Below are 22922 nucleotides of genomic sequence, written 5' to 3'. Positions count from 1 at the left end.
TAAATATTTGATGTGGGTGAAGCTGCTATATGTTAAATTTTAAGTCCTCCAGTGATATTATTGAAATTGACTGTGGCAGACAACAATACACAGTATAATTTATAGCACTGTGACAGTAGACTCAGCCAGTGTAGGTTGGACTGTAACTAACTTAATCTTATATATTGACATTTCATCTTTTCTTCCCAGACTTTGGTATGACAAGAGACATCTATGAGACTGATTACTACAGGAAAGGAGGGAAGGGCCTGCTGCCTGTAAGGTGGATGGCACCTGAGTCTCTAAAGGACGGAGTCTTCACTGCACATTCAGACTGCTGGTCAGTGACAATTCTGACTTTAGGTTCATGTGTGTAGGTTCCTGCTGTAGCAGATACAGTCATAGGTCATAGTGGGTGTCAAGTATTATCTCAAAAATATGTTAAATAATGTGGAGCAGTGCTGAAACCAAATGTTGTTTGTGATAAGCTAATCAGCACCAGAAGTTAATGTTCCAATGGTGAATCATTTCCTGAGTCCAGAACAGAATAACAAACAGTAAACACATTACAAATATTAAAATATGAGACCAGAACACGTGTATGCAGCTCACCTGCTTTTCACCCAGCATTGTTTACCAGCACTGCAGCTGCTGCTTCTGCCCCAGTCTACCTGTTCGCTGCATCAAGTGTTTACAGACAAATTTACTCTGGGAGACGGCTAATTGACCTGTCCTCATTCTCCCTGTGTTGCTGCTGTTGTCTCTCATCCTCTTGTTTGCCAGGTCATTTGGGGTTGTGCTGTGGGAGATCAGCACGTTGGCTGAGCAGCCGTACCAGGGCCTGTCCAACGAACAGGTCCTCAAGTTTGTCATGGACGGAGGCTACCTGGACCGGCCAGACAACTGCGCTGATAGACTGTGAGTGCAAGCACAGGACAATGGAGATATAGGCAAACAAGAAACAAATTAACAAGACTTGTGTTGTAATTTTTACATGATTTCAGACTAAGCAAATCAGTTTATTTACATAGCCCCAAATGACAAATTTGCCCTCAGATGACCTACACTAGAGCAGTTAGCTGATGAAACAGCTGGGTCTTGTGTTTTGAAGCATGATTTTTGGGGCCAGTATTTTTAGCTGTGGAATAATACACATTTGATGCTTGAATGAGTATTTACAGTTGCAGAATGTGTTTGTAGAATTGACTCAGCAATAATTGGCAGTATTAATTAAAATGAAGGTACATGCTATGTATTGTGATGATGTAGCTGATTCATTTAGTTTTTGATAGTTTTCCACAGCAATGGAACACTGCTGGCTACAGAGGCAATATTTGTTAGATCAATTCATTTATTTTTAAAATATTGAACGTCACCAACTTTGTAAGTTATAGCTGAGTGTCACTGAGTGAGTGATTCTCTTAATAGGTACATTTATGAATGTAAGAAATAAGTTTGGTGTACAAACTAAAATGTGATGTAACTCTCTTCATATCCTCGCCCAGACACAACCTGATGCAGATGTGTTGGCAGTACAACCCCAAGATGCGTCCCACCTTCCAGGAGATCATTGAAATGCTGCGCGAGGACCTGCATCCTTCCTTCCAGGAGGTGTCCTTCTTCTACAGTGAGGAGAACAAGCCGCCTGAGAGTGAAGACTTTGATCTGGACATGGAAAACATGGAGAGCATCCCTCTGGACCCATCATCCTATTCCCAGAGGGAGCAGTGTTTGGACAGAGATGAAGCCTCCTCCATGGGCCTGAGGGGCAGTTATGAGGAGCACCACATCCCGTTCACACACATGAATGGTGGAAAGACCAATGGACGTATACTGGCCCTACCGCGGTCCAGCCCCTCCTAACATACTGTTCACATCCCACAGAAAAATATTGATGCTATAGATTGAAATATATTTTTGTTTTTTGTTGTAATTTTATATAGATCACCTTTTTCTCACACTCTCTTCAGAATCTCCTCAGTGCATATCTCAGGACCTTATTTTTCTCCTCCAATGCCACAAATACACACTACAGTAAGTCTGCGCATTGATGCCAGAAGACACTTTTTTTGTATTTAAAGATTCATTTCCCATGTCTCGCTTGTTAATGATTGTAGTTTATATACTGTACATATATATATATATTGCCAGGTTTGTGCTAAACTGGGTGGATAATGGAGTCAACTGTGAAACAAACTCTTGACAAATAAGAAGGCTGCTAATCCCTAAATCCAGACTGTGCCCCTCCCCCTAATTCAGCAAAAGGGTTCAAACCCAGTTTGCAAAATTTTGAAAAAAGTGCCCTTCTATTTTGTCCGTGGCCTACGTCAGTTGTCATGGAACCGTGTCTGAATCTTTGTAAGCAAGTGGATGACAAACTGCGAAAGGCTTTGGGAACTCTGTTGGATGGTCAAAGATAGTCCATCCTCGAACAAACTGATCCACTGAAGAGGCTTGTTGAAGTGGCTTACCTCCTCTCACTCTGCAGTATTCCAAAATGGCTCACAAGATAAACACAGGACTTTTGTTGGGTTATATTTTTTAATTTATTTACTTGTCTTTCTTTTTTCCTCATGAGTTTTCACATTTACAGCTGAAGGATATTTAAACTGTTTTCAAAAACATGTTGGCGAAAGAGTTCCTCAGATTGACCAATAGCTGCTTCTTTGGTATATTTTAGTGGGTATAGAAGATAAAATATATAAATATATTGATGTTTTTGTACATAGTCAATACATTGTCATTCTTGAGGTATTTCTTGTCATAGAAAATGTTTTTACGTGTTAGTCTCTTATGTTTATTTTTTCTAATCCAGAAAAATCATACTAATTAACTTTTTTGGACTCATGATCAACCAACAGCACTTGGTCTATTTGTTACACGTTGCCTGGGAAGTGTTTGGCGTCTTCAGCTTAAGATGTCTGCCCGTCATATCAAGATCAATAAAATTGTGCTGTAAATAATGCAGCAAGGTGCATTCATGCAGAGCCTCTGGCAGTGCTTATTTTCCATTCTCACAACCCTTATGTTTTTTCAGACAGTGATGTTTCCACACTAAATATTGAGATTTATACACACACATAGAAGCTGTAGTTTATTTTCCAAGTATAGAAAGGCAGGATTTTGTTTCATGCAAAAAGCTGTAATAAACACAGACTCACAGATGCACAGAAAGAGCCCTGCTGATATTGGATTTGTGAAGCCAGTACATATTTAGATACTTAGGAATAAAAAAGAGTTATGCTATAATTTATTGTACCAGTGTGTGGTGCTTTAGTCAATACCCAGTTCTGAAAGCACTCCTAAAGAAGTGCTGTAGTGCAATACTGCCACCTACTGAAAATTACCCTGGATCTGATCACATACACTTACACCTAGCTAAGGTTAATGCAGTTCACTGCGATAAATCCTCCCTTCATAAAAGTAAAAATATCCCAACTATTGTTCTATTGTTCAAACTATTTTAGGTGTCCCAATTTAACTTTGTGATTGATTTGGAGAATATAGTTAGTGGTGCTATTGAATTGTATTGTTATACAGAGAGTTATAACTAGTATATGTTATGAAGTGGCAACTGAGTACACAGAATGAAACAAAGGCCAAGCTTTGGATGATCTTATTTTTGCCATATTTACAATGTATATAGATTTATGTTACTAAACCTGATTTGAAAAAATTGTTTTCGACATGAAGGCAGCATAGGTGATGTCATGAACGCATGGATGAATTAGGAGGCAATGAGCCCCTGACATGTACAAGACCCCCACCTATCCTACACTCCTCGGAACAAGACTGACAAGTTTGAGCACCTACATGGCTTGTGGTCATTGTGTGTTTTCTTGTGGTTGTTCCCTGCAGTTGTTTTTTTTCTGACACATAGTCATTTTGTATAGCTTTAGATATATGGTTCTCTGGTCTAAGGGGCCACTCACCCCCTGGATTCCTGGGCCTGTGCCTGGTAGGCCCATCCAGTAATCCATTCATGTATGCAGGTTCCATGTGTCACTGAAACCATGTGTAACTCCTGCATGTTCTGGAGCTTTGGACTGTATTGCACAATCTTCCCCAGTAGATGGAGACACCCAGTTTCTATGTACTTTTAAATGTTAAAATTTCCACTTTTCTGAGCATTTTAAGGACCTCTAGTATTGGCTTAATATTCAGTCTTGACATTGACAACAGCAGTAAACAAAGTCCACTTTTTTTTACTCGTCAATGTGTTCTCTTTTTAATCACTGACCAATATTCACACCTTTTTGAGATGTCTTGCATTGCTTGTTGTAGACAGCTAAGGTAATAATCAAGTACCATATGCAGCCTAAACCAAAGTGAGAGAGGTGAAATTCCATCTCAGCTTCTCACAGGGCACTGATTGACACAGCTATGTAATAACTTTAATAACTTGTTAGATTCATTATTTTCCTATGGTGGAATGTAATTAAGGCAAGGCAAGTGTATTTATTTAGCACATTGTACACAAAGGCAATCCAAAATACTTTACATATTACAAGAAAACAAAACATAAGAAAAACAGTGTAAAAACATTTTAAAAGAATACACAAAAAATGATTTATTACATAAAATGGTGAAAGATCAAATATAAGATCAAGTAAAAGATAAAATAAATAAAACACAACCTTAGTCAGACATTGATATGAAATATTTGAAAAATCTAAGTTCCAGTGGGAGCTGTTTCCAGCAGTGGGTATAGATTTTCACCATGTTTAAATAAGCATATTTACTCAGTTTCTTCATCCTAATTCTGCTCTGCTGCACTTCAGGGTTTAACAACTTTTTTGTACTTCAACCACATTTTGTCACTCACGTATAATTTTAACTGCAGGACTTTTACCTAACTCAAACATCTGACAATGTGTCTAAAAAACACCCAAATAAAATAAAACTACTATGACAAATGCTACTTGTGGACCAATATGCAATCCCTATGGTTAAAAGCTAAGTATGTCTACCAATGTAAAAGACATCTCAGTTTTTTACTGTTGGGTATGCTGTTTCCCACAATGCAATGTCACATTCAAATTCAAATCAATCTGTGCATTTATCTTAATTCCAAATCATGCAGGACCATGCTGGCAGAAGCATGTCATAGATTAGTCTGCATTTGCTGGATGAACCTGCGGAATGTGCTGCACTGAGCCAAAGGTTCCCACAATGCATAGAGAGAGGGAAGGAGGGCTCATTGCTCAGTCACAGGAGGCTGGGATTTCTTTTTAAACACCCGCAGCTCCATTTTTTTCCGTATTTGTGCACTTGTTCCTTCTGAGGCATCGTCCCCGTCTCGCCCTTTCAGCTGAAGATGCTGAAATAACTAATTCATCAACGTTAACGTTAGTTCGCTGGTGGAGCCTCCTGTTGCTGCTTTGTTGACACTCCAGGTGAGAGAAAACTTTATGTTACGTTAGCAAATAAAAGGCTAGCTAAACGAGCCGACTAACATGAAACATAAGGTTAAACTAAAACTGTAACGCCATTTTTTTCTAAAAAAACACGATATGGGAAAAGTCACGAATTGAAGCAACGCAATCGTCCTCCAATTTGACGCTATTGTCAGTTTCGTGGTTTAAGTATTAGCTTAGACGTTTATCCACATACTAATAGTTAAACATTAGGTAGCAAAGCAGTCACCTGCAGCCACGCCCGTTTCGACTCTTGACTTTACACCTGCAAACGTTACTCCTAAACACCTGTTTGTGTTTATTTAATTTTAATCTTCATGTCAACAGGAATTAATTCAGGCCAGTTATTCTCAGCTAAGTTAGCTAACACCTTTGCATTCCTCACATTCCCATTTGCCTGGATAGTTAAAACACAAACGAAAACCCAAACGGCTCTCGAAACTTCCCCAAAATTAGATATTATGTGTTTTTTGTTTGTTTGTTTTAAAGATGTCTTTCGGGTTGACTCTACAAAACTCCTGGGTATTTATTGTCTTATTTTAAATGTCTGGTGACCCGAAAGTGAACTTAGAGCGTTTAGACGCGGAGCGATGTGAACATTTTAACAGCTAAACCCGGGACATTAGAAAGAATGAATATAAAAAAAATAGAGCGTTACAATATGTGCGGAAGGATACTGTACCCACACCCTGACCGTCTGCAACTGCAGTTTATCATGAAAATATCTGACAAAAATGTTAAAACAAGCAAATTTTCTTAAACTTCACGTGAACAAAGATGACCACAAACAGAGGTGAAACTACCAGGAACACACAGAACAACTAAAAATGCATAATTGAAATGAAATTTATTATGTATTTGTCAAAATAGCAGCAAGTGGCAGCACTAAAAAGCAGCAATATTAAGCTTAACGACTCTATTTGCATATATACCATCAAAAGTAGCTGAAGTTGTGATTCATGCAAAACAGGCAGGTATGAACGTTATGTTTGGTAATAGCCAAAGTAGTTGGCTAGTTGTTGTTTGTGTTGTATTAATTAATTTATTTGAGCATTTGACAGCAGCATCTGGCAGATTCAGTGGGTATCTAGTTACATGACTGCTTATAATGAACAATTGTCTCAGGTGGACGTTTTTCTAAAATGGTCTTTCATCTTTTTCAAAAACATGGCAGGAGCATTAAATGGAATATCTACAGTGCAGATTTTGATATTTTATACTGTTCGCTGCTCATCAGCTGCTCTGCTAACGTCATGACTCACCTTGGATGCTGAACTAGGCATACGAAGGTCACTGATTGAGATATTGTAACTATACCTATAAATAATACATGCTGGTATTCAGTTTTATTCTAAGTCACATTTGTGCTTTATGGAAATGAATTGCATCAATGGCTGTCTCAAGCTAAAAGAAATCCAATAAAAATCAGACTTACTTAGTAAGGTTCGGCTTTACCTGTTTATACAGAAAAGGTGTGTATTTAAGGCAAGTTACAATAGAGATTAATAAAAGAAAGAAGTAAACTTTGTGTTATGGCTTGTACATAGTAGGGTAACATGGAAGGTGCAAGCAATAGCCATTACTGTAAGAGGGTAGTAATTTCATTCATCTGGTGTTTCTGTTTAACATCAAGTTAATGACACATTATACGTATGTGATGTATTAGGGAGTAGAGGTGAAGAAGGTGGAGGATTTTAAGTACCTAGGGTCAACAGTCAAGAGCAACGGAGAGTGTGGAAAAGAAGTGAAGAGACGTGTGCAAGCAGGTTGGAACAGGTGGAGGAAAGTGTCAGGTGTGATGTGTGTCAAAAGAGTGTCAGCAAGAATGAAAGGAAAGGTGGACAAGACAGTGGTGAGACCAGCAATGTTGTCTGGTTTAGAGACAGTGGCACTGGGAAAAAGACAGGAGGCAGAGCTGGAGGTAGCAGAGCTGAAGATGTTGAGGTTCTCTCTGGGAGTGACAAGGATGGATAGGATCAGGAATGAGTACATCAGAGGGACGGCTCATGTTAGATGTTTTGGAGAAAAAGCCAGGGAAGCCAGATTGAGATGGTTTGGACATGTTCAGAGGAGGGACAGTGAATACATTGGTAAAAGGATGCTGAGGTTAGAGCTGCCAGGAAGGAGGCCTAGAGGAAGACCAAAGAGGAGGTTCATGGATGTAGTGAAGGAGGACATGAGGATAGTTGGTGTGGGTGAGGAGGATACAGAGGATAGGGTTAAATGGAGGCAGATGACTTGCTGTGGCGTCCCCTGAAGGGAGCAGCTGAAAGGAAAAGAAGAATACCTGTGTGATGTATTAGGAACAAGAGCAACACAAATTAGTCTTTCTGCCAGTTGGCTTTTATGCCTTCCTCATACTAATGGGTGTAGTTTCACAGAAGTTAACCGCTAAAACTGATTAGATTGCCCATCTGTCAAAGTGAAACTACTTTCCACAAAACCTGCAATTAGCTGTTTTTCCCTGTCTCTGTCCTCTGCAGGATACTTGGCAGACTTGCTTGTCTTGTTTTGTTAGGGTAATGACCTGTATTTCATGCTGCTCCCTTTTCACCCAGTGTCGGTGAATCGTTTAAGGTGTGACTGCCAATCACAACAGCCAAACCCATGCAACCACAGTGGCTAATAACATACCGTGAAGCTTAGGAACAAGTCTTTAAAGAAGGTAATATGAGACAAGGGCCTAGTAAAAGTGCTTCAACAAGTGGCACAACTCCACAAAACAAATGTGAAGTGTAAATGGAAATATTATGCTAATGTGAATTATTCAAATGTGAATTTTATGATATAATATTATTGTGATATGGGACTAGATTAAGGCTTCAGCCATTTTATATTTGTATAAATAGAGTAATTATTTTTGTCAGTAAAATGGCTGAAAAGCAACATGCAACCTTAAATTTGTAAAGCTGGAACACAACAGTATCTGGCAGTGTTTTGGTGGTCTAACGTAGAGGTCGGCCGATACGGGATGCACACACATTTATTGAGGAAAGCTATCCTGCGTGTTTTAGCAAGAATATTCGTCTGAATTGCTGTTTCTACTTTCAGATTTGTTGCACACATGACAGTCAGCATCAATTCTACTACGCTACAATGTAATTATGTGTTCGAAACGAATGGTTTTCCTCTGCCATCATTAGCTGAAGCCCTGTGTGTAAAATATAACTAAAATAAGTAAAATATAAACAGTAGATGATTTGGTTATTCCTTAACCTTTCATGCAGCACATCACCTGGTTTGGTCTTGTTTACCTCAAACACCTCAGGTCAGCTATTACGACTGTTGGCATCTGTAAAGCTCAGGTGTCCTGGAGGAAGTGAATTGATACATAGCCTTTGGCTTTTGTGTAGTGCAGCATTGCTGCAGAGCTCCAGAAGCATTTTTATGGGACTGGAATGAAAGACACATTTGTAGTGTCAGTGTTCACAGTTGTGTACAAGTGTACATGACATTGTGTGTTGCAGACTGATTTCACTAAGGTTTCTGCTCTTGTTCTGCAGCAACTGTGTGTAACAGATGTGAGTGTTCCAACTCCTTTAGTCAAATAGTCAAGTGTGTGTTTTAGGTGTGTCAGACTTTGAACATCTGCTGCTTTGCTTTGAAAACTAACCCTGCAAAACTGAAATGTTAATATAATTACAATGCACTTTGTAGCCAGAATATCAATTTTTAGCAATTGTGGCTGTTTTCCATGTTTATAGGTCCTCTTCTTTTACATTTACATTTCTGTGAAGTTTTGTTTAATATTATTTATGGAACCACCAAAAGCTATTTTCCTCCTCTCAGTTTTGTCACAGACTTTCTACTGTGTGTGTCAAATCAAGTGGAGGCGATTTTACACAACAGTGGCTCAGTCTCCTTGACCTTCAAGGGTGCATTGGCATACAATTACACATAGTCAGTCAGCAAGCATGGTTGCTGCAGGCCACTGCACTAAAACTGGTGTGAGACTTGGGACTACATTAAGTCATACTGTTAACCAAGAGCTTTAATTGTCAGTCATTTTATGCCCTTTCCTCTAGTTCTTTCTTTTCATCTACTGGTTTAACAGGATTGTTTTCCCTTCAGTTTTGTTTCAGTGTCACAAGGATACTGTGGAAAATATATTACGGAAAACTAGTTTATGTGAACAAGGTGAGTCATCCTGTCACAGACAACAAGATGACTTGCTTTTAAAGTCATTTAGGAACAAAGATACAAAGAACTTGAAACTAGATTTTCTTTAGAAGTTGTCAGTTGTAGGATTATGGATTACACCAGATACTCTGTTCCTGAGCTTTACTGCTGAGTGATGAAATGTCATTCACTGACTTTTGATTTGTCTGAATGTGAGCATACACAATGTTCCAATAATACCTCTGCAGTCAGTGGTCTGTCAGGAGAGAATTCATCAATAAATGTCAGTGTGCCACTTCCATTGGCAGCCATACACACCCAAGCCATCACAGAACCACTGCTGTGCTGAACAGATAAGTTTTTGGGCTGTCATGAACTGATCTTTGCTTCATTGGTGCATCAGTCTTTCTGAGATGATTCTTGTGGCAAATTCTCTGAAGTTAATGTCATGACGTCTTGACAAGGAAACATGTTTCCCTTCATCCTCGTGAGCACTCCTGAAGGTTTTTCTGCATTATGCAAGTAGTTTTCTACCAGTCATCCACAAGACTCCTTCATCTCTATCAACTCTCTACCAGCTCTGAGCCTCACATAAGCGCCTTTGTGCATGAACATTGAACTAATGGCACAAAACTGCTCAGCAAGCAATTAGTAAACAAGTGTGAAATTACTTTTGAACCCCTGCATTATGGCCACTGTGTGTTAAAAGAACTGTCACCCCCCTCCCTAACACACTATTTCATATTGACATAAACCTACTCAACTTAAAGCTGAACTTCATTTATTTCTGATTAAATGTACTGAGACTGAGCAAAAAATGTGTAATTGTCCATATACAATCAGCATTGTACATCTCATGATAGAACAGTAAACGCTGATCCATGTGTGTGCGAACTGCAATGACGCAGGTACATTAGCTATAAATCATGTTTAAGCTGTTTTTACCATATGGCAGAAAAAAGGTTGTCTTTGTTTGAGAACTGGCCTGACTTGAGCTGCCCTGTTGTAGTTTGCTAAACCAGTTCCCTCTCCACAGGGCTAGATTATTTTTGCAATAGATTGTTGTCAGCACTGTGAAATGTACTCTCTATTTATACTGGGTTTTTTTGTAGGTAGCCTGCCTGTTTGTCCATCAGCAACATGGTGCTTTGATAACAAATAATTCAGGTATGTTTGCATTTCCAGTTAAATAGTAAACTCTGTCCTGAACTCCTCATTGTTCTTATCTCAGCTCTGTTAATGTAGTACTATTCAAAGAATTGCAATTAAACAATAATAGCTAGTTTTATAGACATCTGTCATGTTGTGATCCATATTAAATATTCTCAAGTATTAATATTTCTCAACTCTGGTTGATCAAAAATATTTGCAGTTACTTTTAGTATTTTTTTTATTTTTTTTTATTCTGTCATCTTAGATTTAGTTTCTCACACAATCTTTGTCTTTCTGCGTCAGTTGCTTATAATATTTTTCTTTCAGCCTTTCTGTTTGTTGATCTCTATCAGCAGTAGTGTTTCCACTCTGAACTGCAAATGGCCTCCCTGCTTGTTTCCTTAGTCTAGGCATGACTGTCACCCCTAAAAAACACAGTGGTCAGCCTGATTCCTCTTCTTACAACACAAGTCCCAGGTTGGTAAACATGTATTTTAAAACCTCATTTTCATCATGTTCGTTAAGACAACACAGTTCAGATAGACAAGATCAGTCATTCATATCATCTGAAAGCTCCTAGCTTCATGTGGCACTGAAGGCTGGCAGCATGAGTGTGTGCATGCATGTCTTTGTGCTGACATCACATTTTAATTTACCTGATGAGCCTTATCTCATCACATACCACCAGATCCAGACCAGCACAGATGGAGGATGTCGATGGCCTGCGACTGAAGCACTTCTCTGAGGATTCTGTGTCACTGGCTGAGCCCATTAACCTAGAAGGTCAGCTAGTCACTCTCAGTGGGAATGAGGAGATGCTGAAAAATGTGTTTGTTTTAACAGCATGATTAAACTTCATTGTGAAATAGCTTGTGGAAACCTAGGACTAGTTTGATTTTTTTTTTTTTTTTTTACAAAGTTTAATCCTCTCTTGTTAAATATAATTGACAGTGTTGAAAGAAAAAAAGCCTTTTATGTTCTCAGTGACGTGTATGGAATAACATACTGTTAAAGCAGCTACAGTTAGCTTTTCTTTTATTCACATAAACCTTTGTCAAAATTTTTAAGTGAAGACTACGTTTTTGTAAGCATGGCTAAAAGGTGCATCATGCTAGAAAAATAACACAATGACAAGGCATTTAAAAATAACCTGTATGTGATCAGTCCTGAATCACTGAAATACATACTCTCATGACCACGAAGCACAACCTGTGTTTGGGTGATTCAAATCCTAGTGTGATGGTGTGACTGTGTGTCATCCAGATTCCCATTATGCTCGGCTGCGAGGCGAGATTGAGTGTGATGCCCAGAATCTAGAGGCAGAATCATGGAGTGTGGCTGTGGACCAGAACTACATGAAGACCCCGACCAAGGAGGCTGTTAAAAGACAGGATGTCATCTATGGTACGTTAAACCAGAGAAGTCAAATCCTGAATCTGGTGGTGTGTCAAAATTTACCACGTATAACATTATTTAATGTGAATCAGTGGCCATTGAAAAGAATCCTTAATGGAAAAGTATACACTAATTCTACTGTTGAAGCAAACATGACCGTACCTACTGTTTTGTCTAATGGGACAAGTTCACCTAAGACTACGTGTTTCTGGCTTGTGGTGGTGGAATAAAAATTTTGCTTGCCTTTACAGGTGGGAACTATTCAGTAATAATTCATTTTTTGTGTGTTTCCAATACAGTAACTTCAGCACTAATTTAGAGCAAAATGCCTTGTTCAAGCAAGAAGCATACAGATGTTTTTATTGTACCCCACACAGATTTTCCTGTTTGTTTCTAGCAATCATCCTGGACCTCTTTCAGACATGGCAATAAACATATCCCTATTTCTCAACTTCCTAGAGTTGATGCAAACAGAGATGCACCATGTACGCACTCTGAAAATTCTTCTGCATGTGTACATGCACGAGTTGAGGAAGTCTCAGCTGATAGAGGAAGACCAGCTCCAGCGGCTGTTCCCTAGAGTGGGAACCCTGCTCAACCTGCACCAGCACTTCCTTGACTGCCTCAAAGTACGCCAAAAGCAAAGTCAGGAGGAAGGATGCCCAAACAACTACCAGATCACAAAGCTGGGGGACATCCTCATTTCTCAGGTAGAGCCATACAAGGTCAGATGTTCTGTCAACTGTCCGACTCCTAGATAACAACAAAGATGTTTGAGTGAATCCTATGCAATAACTAATTTTCAGGTACAATTGCCTAGATTTCTTAGCCATATAATTAAAGTAGTTAATTTTGAGTATTAGTTAGTATTTTTGAGAACATGTAGATTTTTGATGTAACTTTATTCAAGATTAACACATCAATCTTCAGGCTGCAATCAAAGAAAGAAATTAGCTGTGTGAGAATTAACAAAATGAATTTATCCTGATAACAGCCTGATTTTGCATCATCATTTAAGTAAAAAACAGGACATAGGCCCACAGTCTACTCATTATATATTTACGACTCCTCCTTAGTGCTATTATTTATATTCCTATGCAGAAGCCTACAGCAAGCAGCCTGACATTAAGACATTGCTAACTAGCTTCACCAGCAATTCAGGTGTCAAAAACAGAATTAAATATGACGTTATAATACTTGGATGATCTGCACATTATCTTGGGAAACACCCAGATATTTTATACCTGTTGTTAACAGTATACAGAAATGACGTGTTTATATTGACTGTCACAAATGGCAAATAAAAATATTTGCTTAATTAAGGAATTAGCAATTGTGTTCACACGTTTCTGCTTGTGGACTCTTTGCTCTTCACATAGTACATTTATCCACCCGTCTCTGCCCTTGTCACTCTTTCTGCACATGTTGACCAAGTGTACATGTGTCCAGAGGAGTGCTGTTGAAAGTTGATGTTTGAAATGCCCTGAACAGGAACTAGAAATAGGTGTGTTTGCTCTATAAGCCCAAGAATGATGTTGGGTCACAGACATCACATTCCTGAAGTGGCTTTTTTTTTTTTTTTTTTTTTTTTTTTTTTTTTTTTTTACATCTGTTTTCAAATTTTCTGTTCTCAAATCAGAAATAGCAGGTTCAGCACTGCATGGCAAAGGAGATTACATTTCACATTGTCAGCATCAGTTAGTGTCACATGACTTCACTGCAAAATACTACACATTTAAGTACAGATTTTAAATGCAGGGGATGTTAGGAAGTTCAGACAAAGCATTCTTAGCTTGCTTACCAGTTTTATATTTTCATGGGTTGTGTTCCTGGTGTGATAGTTTTCAGGCACACTGGGACAAGCAATGATGGATTGCTACAGTCTTTTCTGCAGCCATCACAATGAAGCCATCCGCTTCTACAAAGAGCAGCTGCAGAACAACAAGAAGCTGCAGATCCTTATTAAGGTAATCAGTCTACTTAAATGTGTCAGTATATACGTAAGGGTATGATCATCACGACACAGTGAGACCGGTGTTTGTGTTCTGTTGCAAAGAAAGTGCACTCACAAAAGTGCATGTCAGTGCCAATATGTGACAGACAGGAATTCTTTACAAACAGTGTTTATACAAAGCATGTCATAACTATCAAGAAAACAAGTCTATGATGCTTAAATTCCACATACCCTAACAGTGCACCCTCATGTTTTTAAAAAACGAAACCCTTCTTATTTTTAACAGAAAATAGGTCAGCTGCAGCTAGTACGAAGATTGGGAATCCCTGAATGTTTTCTGTTGGTGACTCAACGCATCACAAAATATCCTGTCCTGCTGGAGCGAATCATACAGAACACTGAGGGTAAACTTCATTTACCACTCACCACTTACTGTATTTTCCAGACCTTAAGTCTCACCGAAATATAAGATAGGTGTCTTTGCTTTGATTAAGTATTTTATGCTCCTTACAGCTGAGACAGATGAGTACCAGTCACTCGTGCAGGGTTTGACGTTTGTCAAAGATACCATCTCCCTGGTGAACGCTCAGGTCAGAGAGTATGAAAAAGCAACTCGTCTGAGAGAGATTGGCCTACGCCTGGAGCCAAAATCTCAGGGCCGGCTGAAGGACAGCCAGCTATTCCGCAGAGAAGATCTGATCCAGGGTGACAGAGTGCTGCGGCATGAAGGAACTGTCACCTGGAAGGCCTCTGGTAGACACAAAGGTGAGAAGCTTAATCTACGGCTTTCTTCTGTTGTTTGTCCACCACTACTATGTCCGGTTTGCTGTTTCATCTTGGATGGTGGCTCTGACGCTCACCAGTCCTCGGCTTCCTTCCTTCCTCTTAGTGTACAGTCTCAGGGTGCTGTGGATTTGGGGGGGGCGTGCGTGCACGTGTGTGCGCGCGCGCGTGTGTGCGTGTATCATCACTCTAAGACGCTCACCTTCCATGTCTGCTTGAATCAAAACATCAACCACTGTGTTATTCTGATGCTGAGCTAAATAGCTAAATTATATCCTCCTGTAGATATCCATGCTGTACTGCTGTCAGATGTGCTCCTCCTCTTACAAGAGAAAGATCAGAAGCTTGTATTTGCTTCCATGGTGAGTTCTGCCAACATTAAGCTGTGTAGACACACTTTAATATCAATATCACTCATGATCTCCTCTACTATATTACATGCAGGTTTAATTTGTTCTACTTTTTCTACACAAACAGGAGCAACACTCTATCTACACAGTAATCTAATAATTATTTTACATAATTATTGGAATAATATTATTCTGGTTTATGCAGGACAACAAACCACCAGTGATCTCCCTTCAAAGGTTGATAGTTCGGGAAGTGGCCCATGAAGAGAAAGCCATGTTCCTTATCTCTGCCTGCACCACCGGCTTGCCTAAGATGTACGAGATCCACACAGGTTCTACAGAAGAACGCAACATCTGGACAAACCTCATACGGGCAGCTGTGGAATGGTAAGATAACTACTCCTAGGATGAGAGCCGAACAGGTTCTCTTGGGGGACAGAACCCCACAAGTGAGAATAGTTGCAGCATACTTTAATAGAATGGACACCTGATGATAGAGAACTCAGTTATGTTGCTCTTTCTTAGTCATACTTAATTCTTCTAAGTGCATATCTTAATAATATGCATGCCAAATATATGCTTTGTGATTTTTAGCTACCCAGACCACGAGCTGTACTTCAAGCTGACTGCTGAACTGCAACAGTTTCAAGGTAAGACTGACTAAATCACAGAACACCTTGTCTACATAATAGCACGTTTAAGAAAAAATAAAGAGGGGATTTTATTAGGTAAGTAGGGTAAAAAAAAAAACAAACAGTAAACAAGCATCATTATCATTATCTGAGCTTCCTAGAAAGTCCAACAAACCTTAATTATTCAGAAAATATTCCATACTGTATTATTTTATATGTGGTCCGAAAATTTGACAGAAATATATGTGTAAATTCTGAAACTGAAATACTAAAGAAATGTTTATGTCAAACAAAACTAAAGTTTAAAGTGTAGGAACTAACACTTCCTTATTTTCATTCAAATTTGAATATTAAAACATTTTAAATACCAGCTGATTTCGAGGAAAGAGTACAATAAATACATGACCCATAAATACAGTATTACCAACATATCTTACATTGAGCAAAGAAATGAGCCTGTGGTGCATGCACTTCTGTCCATATGTACTCGTAGTGTGCGTCTGTCGCCTGGTTTGGATTTAAATTAAATGGAAGCCTGTTTTTATACCAAGCCAAACTTAAAAATCCTTTGACAGAACAGTTTATTAACTTGAAGAGTTTATGCATTATTGGAAATAGTTGTGCAGTTTTATATAGGTACAAGTATTAGTTTTGAGGTTTTTGAGTTTTACTGGAGAAATATTGGAATAGATTGTCTAGGTCACATTGTAGTGCTTGGATTTTTTAAAAAAATTGAAATTTGCAAGCTCTTCAAAAACTGACATGGCTAACAAAGGATGTTACACGTGTTGAAAATATTGCAGCATTCACTTTTGTTCAAGCTCACTAATTTTCAGTGTGTGCTGTCTTTGTCCTTGTACCTGGGGTTGGACGTGAACACTATCACCATCTCTGTTTTGGATTGTGCTATTACAAGATAATTCAGTAAAAAGTAATGGCAACTTTACAGGAATGTACCTAATCAAGCTTCCAAAAATAGGCAGCAATAACACCAGCACAATCCAGTTAATGTCTTCATTTTTGTTTGTTTTTGTTTTCTCTCTGCATTCCCACAATATTTGTTAAGGCAAACATGTTATTTGTTTTAGATGATCTGAAAGAGAAGGATGACCAGATAAAGTGTAGTCTGGCAGGGAAGCAGCAGATCTATGCTACTTTGTACAAGACTCTGATGGAGCAAGAATACGATCACAAAGGGCTGCTTGTAACTGACCACCAGCAGGGAGAGGCACTGCTTAAAGGAGCACTGGAAGAGGGTAAAACCTGCAATAGCACCAGTTTCTATTCTGTATTTAATCTTTTTTTAATTTATTTATGAAAAAGAAAGACTCCACATTTAAATGAAAATATGCACTGAAGACAATGTGAAGTATACTCAGTTTTGACTCAGCACTGATGTCATTGAAGGAAGAGATTAAGGAGTTGTTTCTTCTTTTGTCTGCAGTGGAAAACCTGCAGAACCTGCTCTTCTTGAGGATAAGAGATCCAAACCTTATGGATAAGGCCAAGACCTTTGCAGCAGCTGCCAGTGACTCCGGTGCAAACATTTTGAAAAGTAAAGCTGTCTTATGCGTTAGCTATTTACTACTACATGTACAACACTACACCTCCAGGCCATACAACTAAACTAGTACAATAGTGAAAATATTGGAGTGTATTATCGCTCATGAATTGATCCCTCGGTACACGGGCCCTGACTTGATTAGAAAAAAAGTCACATTGTTAGATTTGCTATGGTACTGTGCAATTCAAAATGAATCTTTCATCTGATATCCAGTTCTGCTTTAGCTTCTACTTGACAAACTATAGATCCACAAAGGCAGCTTTGTATTTCAAGCAGCAAAAACAAAATATATGAAACATGATGTTCCACTTTTCAGCAACAGTGAACAATGAGCACTCACATAGTTAGAACTGGGTCTACCTGCTTCTTCCCCTTACAGTACAGTGGAATGCTGTAGTTTATGATAAGGTGAAATGCTGCAGACTTACCTGTTTATCATTTGTCTAAACCCAATACTTTCAACAATCAGCTTCAAATACCTTCAGTTTTTGCCTTCAACCAGGGGTAGTCATCAGCTAATGTGCTCTGAAAGTATCTGCAAACACTGGTGTTGTTACTTGCATTAAGCTGAATGCTCCTATAGCTGTCTTCACTGTGACAGGCACTTTTTTCTGGTTCAATACCATGTTGCCTTCAAATTTCATTGTACTACCTGTCTGGTATTCCAGACACAAGAGCTGTTAGTTTTGCACACTGCAGTTATTTTATCAAGAATCTCTTCTTTGATTTGCGGACTTCCAGAATAGTACTTGGCTTTAGGCTAGACAGTACGTTTAACACAGTGGCCTCTGACATGTCTCTACCCTATGGGAAAGTTTTTTTCCAGGACCTGTGTTCCTAGAAGTAGGCATCCGATTGGACACTGGCATGAGATGGTGCGTCACACATACGTGCACACACATAAGAGGTCGGCGGGAGGCACAAAGAGATGTACAAGAACTTTGCCCAAGATCAGTTTTTTTTTTTTTTTTTTTGTCTTCTTCAACTTATGCAGTGTCTCTTGTATTGAATTTCCAATTGGCAAATAGGTCATCTTTATACCTACACCTACAACTTCCACCAAAATTTGGCACTTAGATATGTTTCAGTGCTTAAAATATTTCAAATATTCAATGTATCGGTTTTCTTCAACAACCCAAACAGACTTAATAAATATTCAGTGATTAACTCAGAGTGGAACAACAAACCATCCTATTGTGTGTATTGGCACAGTGCTGAAATTGATACATTGTTCTGTAAACCATTATCAGCAAAAATGAAGAAAATTTACTTCTGATGGTGTCAGCTGACTTTGTTTTTGTATCATTCATTTTCCCCAGATGGAGATGTAGCTGAGAGGCGACGTAGCAGCGACACTCTTCCAGTGTACATCAGTCACACCATTACCAATCCTCAGCTGGAGGAAGAGCACTGCTCTGAAGGATTGGAACAATCTGTGAGTGAGAAATGTGAAGAAACTAGAACTCAATTCCATCTGGTGATTGAAAGTATGAAATATTTATACCCTTTGTGCTGTTTTTCCTTAAGGCTGATGATGATACACTCCCAATGCCAAAGAGTGATCCAACTTGTAGTCATGTACCTGAGAAAGAGGTAACCCTTCTGATGTTTTAGTTCTGAATATCAGCTCTCCTTTTCATCTTTACTAATGTGTACATAAACAATATCTGCTTCTGTTCTTTATTTCTTCTGTAGGTGTGTGACAGAGTGATGATGCTCGCAAAGTTGCTTTATAGCTTACAAGTAAGGAACTCTAAATTTGTCTGAAAACTGTATTGTATTCACTAGACAGCTCATATCCTTATATGTCTAGTGAAGTTATGTACAAAAATGTCTATTTTTGCTTTTGTTTTATTTCTGTGCTTTTGACCTGCTTGTATTAAATTTCATTGTACAGGCAGTCATTGTCCAGCAGGACAGCCAGATCGAGCTGCAGCGTGCTTTTCAAGCAAAGACACAGCAGTCCAGTCGACATTACACCAATGCACTGCTGGAGCAGGAAAAGCAGCGCAACTTAGAGAAGCAGAAGGAGGAACTTAATAATTTGCAGAAACTGAAGGCTCAGCAACAAGAGGAGCAGCAGCGTTGGGAGAAGGAGCAAGAGTGGCAGAGGAGGCAGATCGAAACCCTGGAGGCTCAGCTGCAGCAGAGGGAGGAGGACTGCAGGAAATGGGAGGAGAAGATCATTAAGGAGAAGGCTGAGCTGGAGAGACAGAAGGAAGAACACCAGCAGAGCCTGGAGAGGTTGAGGGTATCCATAAAAATAGTGGAAAAGGAAAAGGAACATGTGAGTCAGGAGAAAGAGCGTTTAGTACAGTCGCAGGAGAAAATAAATAAGCTCCTGAGTAAAATGAACCTAGGACACCCCAACTACGATGATCCCACACAGGTGAGAAACAGGATGAGAGGCTGATTTATGAAATATTATTTGGGGGGGGGGGTTCCATCACAAATTATAATGTAATTAGCAGCAGTTCTCCAAAAATAGTGGTTCAGTCTTGTGAAACAAGAGAAGAACTTCAGTGGTGTTAATCTACAGTGAATTTGTCACAATTTTGATAAAAGAAGAAAATTAAGACCTTTGAAATACATTCAAACACTTGTCTGTAGTTTTTAACCTCGATTAGTCAGTAGTTTTAAGATATTTTGCTTGTTTTTTTTTTTTATACCACTATACCGAGGCAGAAACTGAAAATGAACTTTTTTTCTCTAATATGACTTGATATATTAACCTGAATTGTATTTGTATATAAATGACAGTTTGTGTACTGCCCTAAGACTTTTTACAAAATGTTTCTTTCTCCATAGTACTCGCCTCTCTACAGTTCCCAGTCTTTCAGGAGATTGATAGTAAACGGAGGTGGCACTCAAACCTTCAGCCCTCACACCTTGCCCAGTAACACCACCTCCTATCCCATGGAAATTCCTCCGAAGGTTCCACCACGCAAGGAGAGCATCATCCACCAGCCAGCCAGGCCTGAGCTGCCTGTCCACCTGATCAGCACCACTAACCAGGTGCAAAAACCTGCAGTGGTGCAGCAGCGTATCCCCACCAAGCTAGCTGCTCTGTCCAAGGGGAAGGAGAAAAGCTCGAAGACAAAGAAGTCTCACCAAAGAACGCAGAGTGCAGGTCAGGACAAAGGACTGCTAACATTATCAATTCCTCTTTCCACTAAGGTTGGGTTTTCTTTCTCAAAAAGTGCAAAACTGGCATTCTAGTTTGTGGATTTACAATAGAGCCCAGAAAGAAATCATAAGTAATTTTTTACAGCCAGAAGAAACATTGCAGAAACTCCTAAACTGCCTCATTACTTGTTTTATTTGTTGGTTTGAAACATTGTTTCAGCTGAACTGTTAGGAAACATTGCCTGCTTCAAAAATTAAAATCTCTAAAATAAAATTGGAACCTTAATATTGTTTGTTTATGTCCAGCCTCTTTAGATGTGAGCCAGGTGTTGCCCATCCGAGTGACGGGGAAAGAGGGAGGCAGTCTGAAAGCCAAGAGGAATGCCAGCCCTCAAAGAATCTACCAGTCAGATACCAGTCAGTGATCTTTATCTATTTATTTTATAGAGAAATGACTTCTCAGGTCAAGATTTGTTCACATTTGACTTGGAATTTATGATTCAGCCAAAGGTGTTTTGAGAATCATTGTAGTCTTGTGAAGTGGGTTTAAAGGTTTGCAGGCACCTTCTTCAGAGCAAGCAGCTACTGTGAGGAACTGATAAATAAGGATAACTGAATTCATATTTCTAGCACATTACAAGGAAAGTTCAGCTTTCTTTTTTAAGACGGTGGACTTTAAACAAAGAACTCTTCCTCATAAAAAGATTCAAAAGATGGATGTTACAATCTTCTTAGCCTTAAGATGTTTTTTTTAACTGAGGCTCTGGTTAGTTACGTGACAGCTCACCCTGGTGAATTTATTTATTTATTTATTTATTTTTTAATTTTTAAACTGAGACATGGTTGTTTTTTTTTTTTTTTTTTATAATATCCATCCAATTCATTTCAGTCTCCATTCACAGATATCTTCATGCCACCAAAATCTGCCAGCGGTGAGGCTCCCCCACCATTACCACCTCCTTTCCCCAAAGATGTACTCGAAAAACACAAAGAGAAGGTAATATTCCTTTAGTCATAAGTCACAGACTGGAGTTTGGATGAGGCCTTGGCTGCCATAAAGACGTACACACGTGGAAAGAGCGATGGACATGCATGTGTGCCCAGGGAGAGGCCCATGACTATTTAATCACTGAAACCAGCTGTTGAAATAGGAAAAACATGTGGGAGAGGAAAATGATGGACATATTTATAAAAAATGTAAAAGGTTAAGCCCATTTGTAATATGGGAAGGATAATATTTTAAATGAAGATGTTGCTGAAACTTTTATTGCCAAAGAGTTTTGAAGTTCTTTTTGTCATTTTATTTTAAATGAAAGTAGGTTTTCTTTAACAATTTAGCACTCATCTTAAATCTTAAGTTCTCTGTTGAATTTAATGAATGAGAGGTGTGTTGTGAGAAAGCTACAGACTCATGAAGTTTACATCTGTGATCTGAAGTTCCAAGAACATTTTATGTCAGAATCAATCAGGTATCCTCACTGTCTGCTCTAATCAGGTGAGAAATTAACAGGGTTTGTGGAAGAAACTAGTGTCCGATTGTAAATTTGTTTGTAAATTATCAGAAGTAACAAATGAGCAGGTCCGGTTTCCCTCCCTCTGTTCACATGCTCACAACATGACAGTGTCAGCAGGATTGTTTCAGTTCCCAACAAGACCGCTGTTCTAAGCATTTATGAGAATGTATCAAAATGGTTTGAGTTATCTACTAAATATCATCCTGGCAGCATTTAACATTATGTTGATTTTGCTCTCCTCTTGGTTCCATGTAGAATATATTTGGAATAAAAAGATGAGGGACTTGGGGAGTTTTGTAGATTGTCTTCATATGGCTGATGAAAACCTAAACCTGTTTTTAAAGATGCTTAACTGGAGATAACTCAAAATAATAAGGGATCCAGTGGTGTGTTCTGTTCTTGACTTTTATCACATTAAAAAATACAAGTCAAAGTTCATCTGATGCTAGTATGAGGTTCCAGTGTGACAAGTCTTTCATAAATTTCTCTTTTTGCTGCTGTGCCCCCTCAGCAATGAAAAAATGAAACCTAAAGGGGAAGATTGCTGTCTGTACTAACAGAGTACAGCTGGAGGATATCCACTAGATTAAATTGAAAGATTCCCTGTGGAATTTTTGAGCCACTAGCAGCTGTTTTTCCATGAGTGGGTCCCTGTTTTGTTTATTTTGTGCACAATACATAGAGATATTCTGTCTCCTTGACCAATTGTTTCACACATTTCACTGAAGGACCTGGATGCTTAGATTGTATACATAGGGCACCTTAAGAATCATTGGAAGTTCATATTAACAGCAGATAAACTTTGGGTGAGGTTCTGCATGTTACAAGAGATCATTGAATCATTGAAAGGAGGAATGTGTGCAGCAAGCAAAAACTGTTTCAATGTATATGTGGTTATGTGGTTAACACAAACTTCAAAAATTCAAACCTGTCTCTT

At 38.8% G+C, this 22922-nt stretch overlaps 2 protein-coding genes across 5 annotated transcripts in view; both read left to right on the top strand.

Annotated features, from left to right (window-relative positions):
* Window positions 1-2960, top strand: part of insra (insulin receptor a) — a 41879-nt gene extending 38919 nt beyond the window's left edge. The window contains exons 19-21 of the mRNA XM_026312829.1: window positions 190-319; window positions 763-897; window positions 1485-2960. Coding sequence (XP_026168614.1) covers window positions 190-319; window positions 763-897; window positions 1485-1842 — 623 coding nt within the window. The 3' untranslated portion in view covers window positions 1843-2960. The remainder of the gene's footprint in view (window positions 1-189; window positions 320-762; window positions 898-1484) is intronic.
* Window positions 2961-5204: 2244 nt separating this feature from the next.
* arhgef18a (rho/rac guanine nucleotide exchange factor (GEF) 18a) lies at window positions 5205-22276 on the top strand. Of its 4 annotated transcripts, none has more exons than XM_026314565.1 (21): window positions 5205-5375; window positions 10628-10682; window positions 11078-11144; window positions 11356-11450; window positions 11931-12071; window positions 12522-12772; window positions 13904-14029; window positions 14303-14420; window positions 14530-14781; window positions 15085-15161; window positions 15355-15536; window positions 15744-15799; window positions 16870-17037; window positions 17226-17336; window positions 18665-18780; window positions 18873-18938; window positions 19041-19088; window positions 19243-19734; window positions 20154-20475; window positions 20778-20888; window positions 21374-22276. In XM_026314565.1, the coding sequence occupies exons 3-21, from the start codon at window positions 11080-11082 to the stop codon at window positions 21481-21483; spliced, it is 2907 nt and encodes a 968-aa protein (XP_026170350.1). In that variant the 5' UTR covers window positions 5205-5375; window positions 10628-10682; window positions 11078-11079; the 3' UTR covers window positions 21484-22276. The 4 variants fall into 4 exon arrangements, with proteins under 4 accessions (XP_026170350.1, XP_026170349.1, XP_026170348.1 ...); XM_026314564.1 differs by having other exon boundaries at window positions 11024-11144; XM_026314563.1 differs by having other exon boundaries at window positions 10995-11144.
* Window positions 22277-22922: the final 646 nt, after the last annotated feature.

The sequence above is a fragment of the Mastacembelus armatus genome, chromosome 17 (genome assembly GCF_900324485.2).
Source record: "Mastacembelus armatus chromosome 17, fMasArm1.2, whole genome shotgun sequence".
Taxonomy (NCBI): Eukaryota; Metazoa; Chordata; class Actinopteri; order Synbranchiformes; family Mastacembelidae; genus Mastacembelus; species Mastacembelus armatus.
This window is presented reverse-complemented; position numbering and strand designations above follow the sequence as displayed.

Coding starts and splice junctions, on each gene's coding strand:
- arhgef18a (XM_026314565.1), top strand. CDS start 11,080: ATGACTGTCACCCCTAAAAAACACAGTGGTCAGCCTGATTCCTCTTCT. Junction 14,421..14,529: donor AATCATACAGAACACTGAGG/GTAAACTTCATT, acceptor TGCTCCTTACAG/CTGAGACAGATGAGTACCAG. Junction 17,038..17,225: donor TAAAGGAGCACTGGAAGAGG/GTAAAACCTGCA, acceptor TTTTGTCTGCAG/TGGAAAACCTGCAGAACCTG.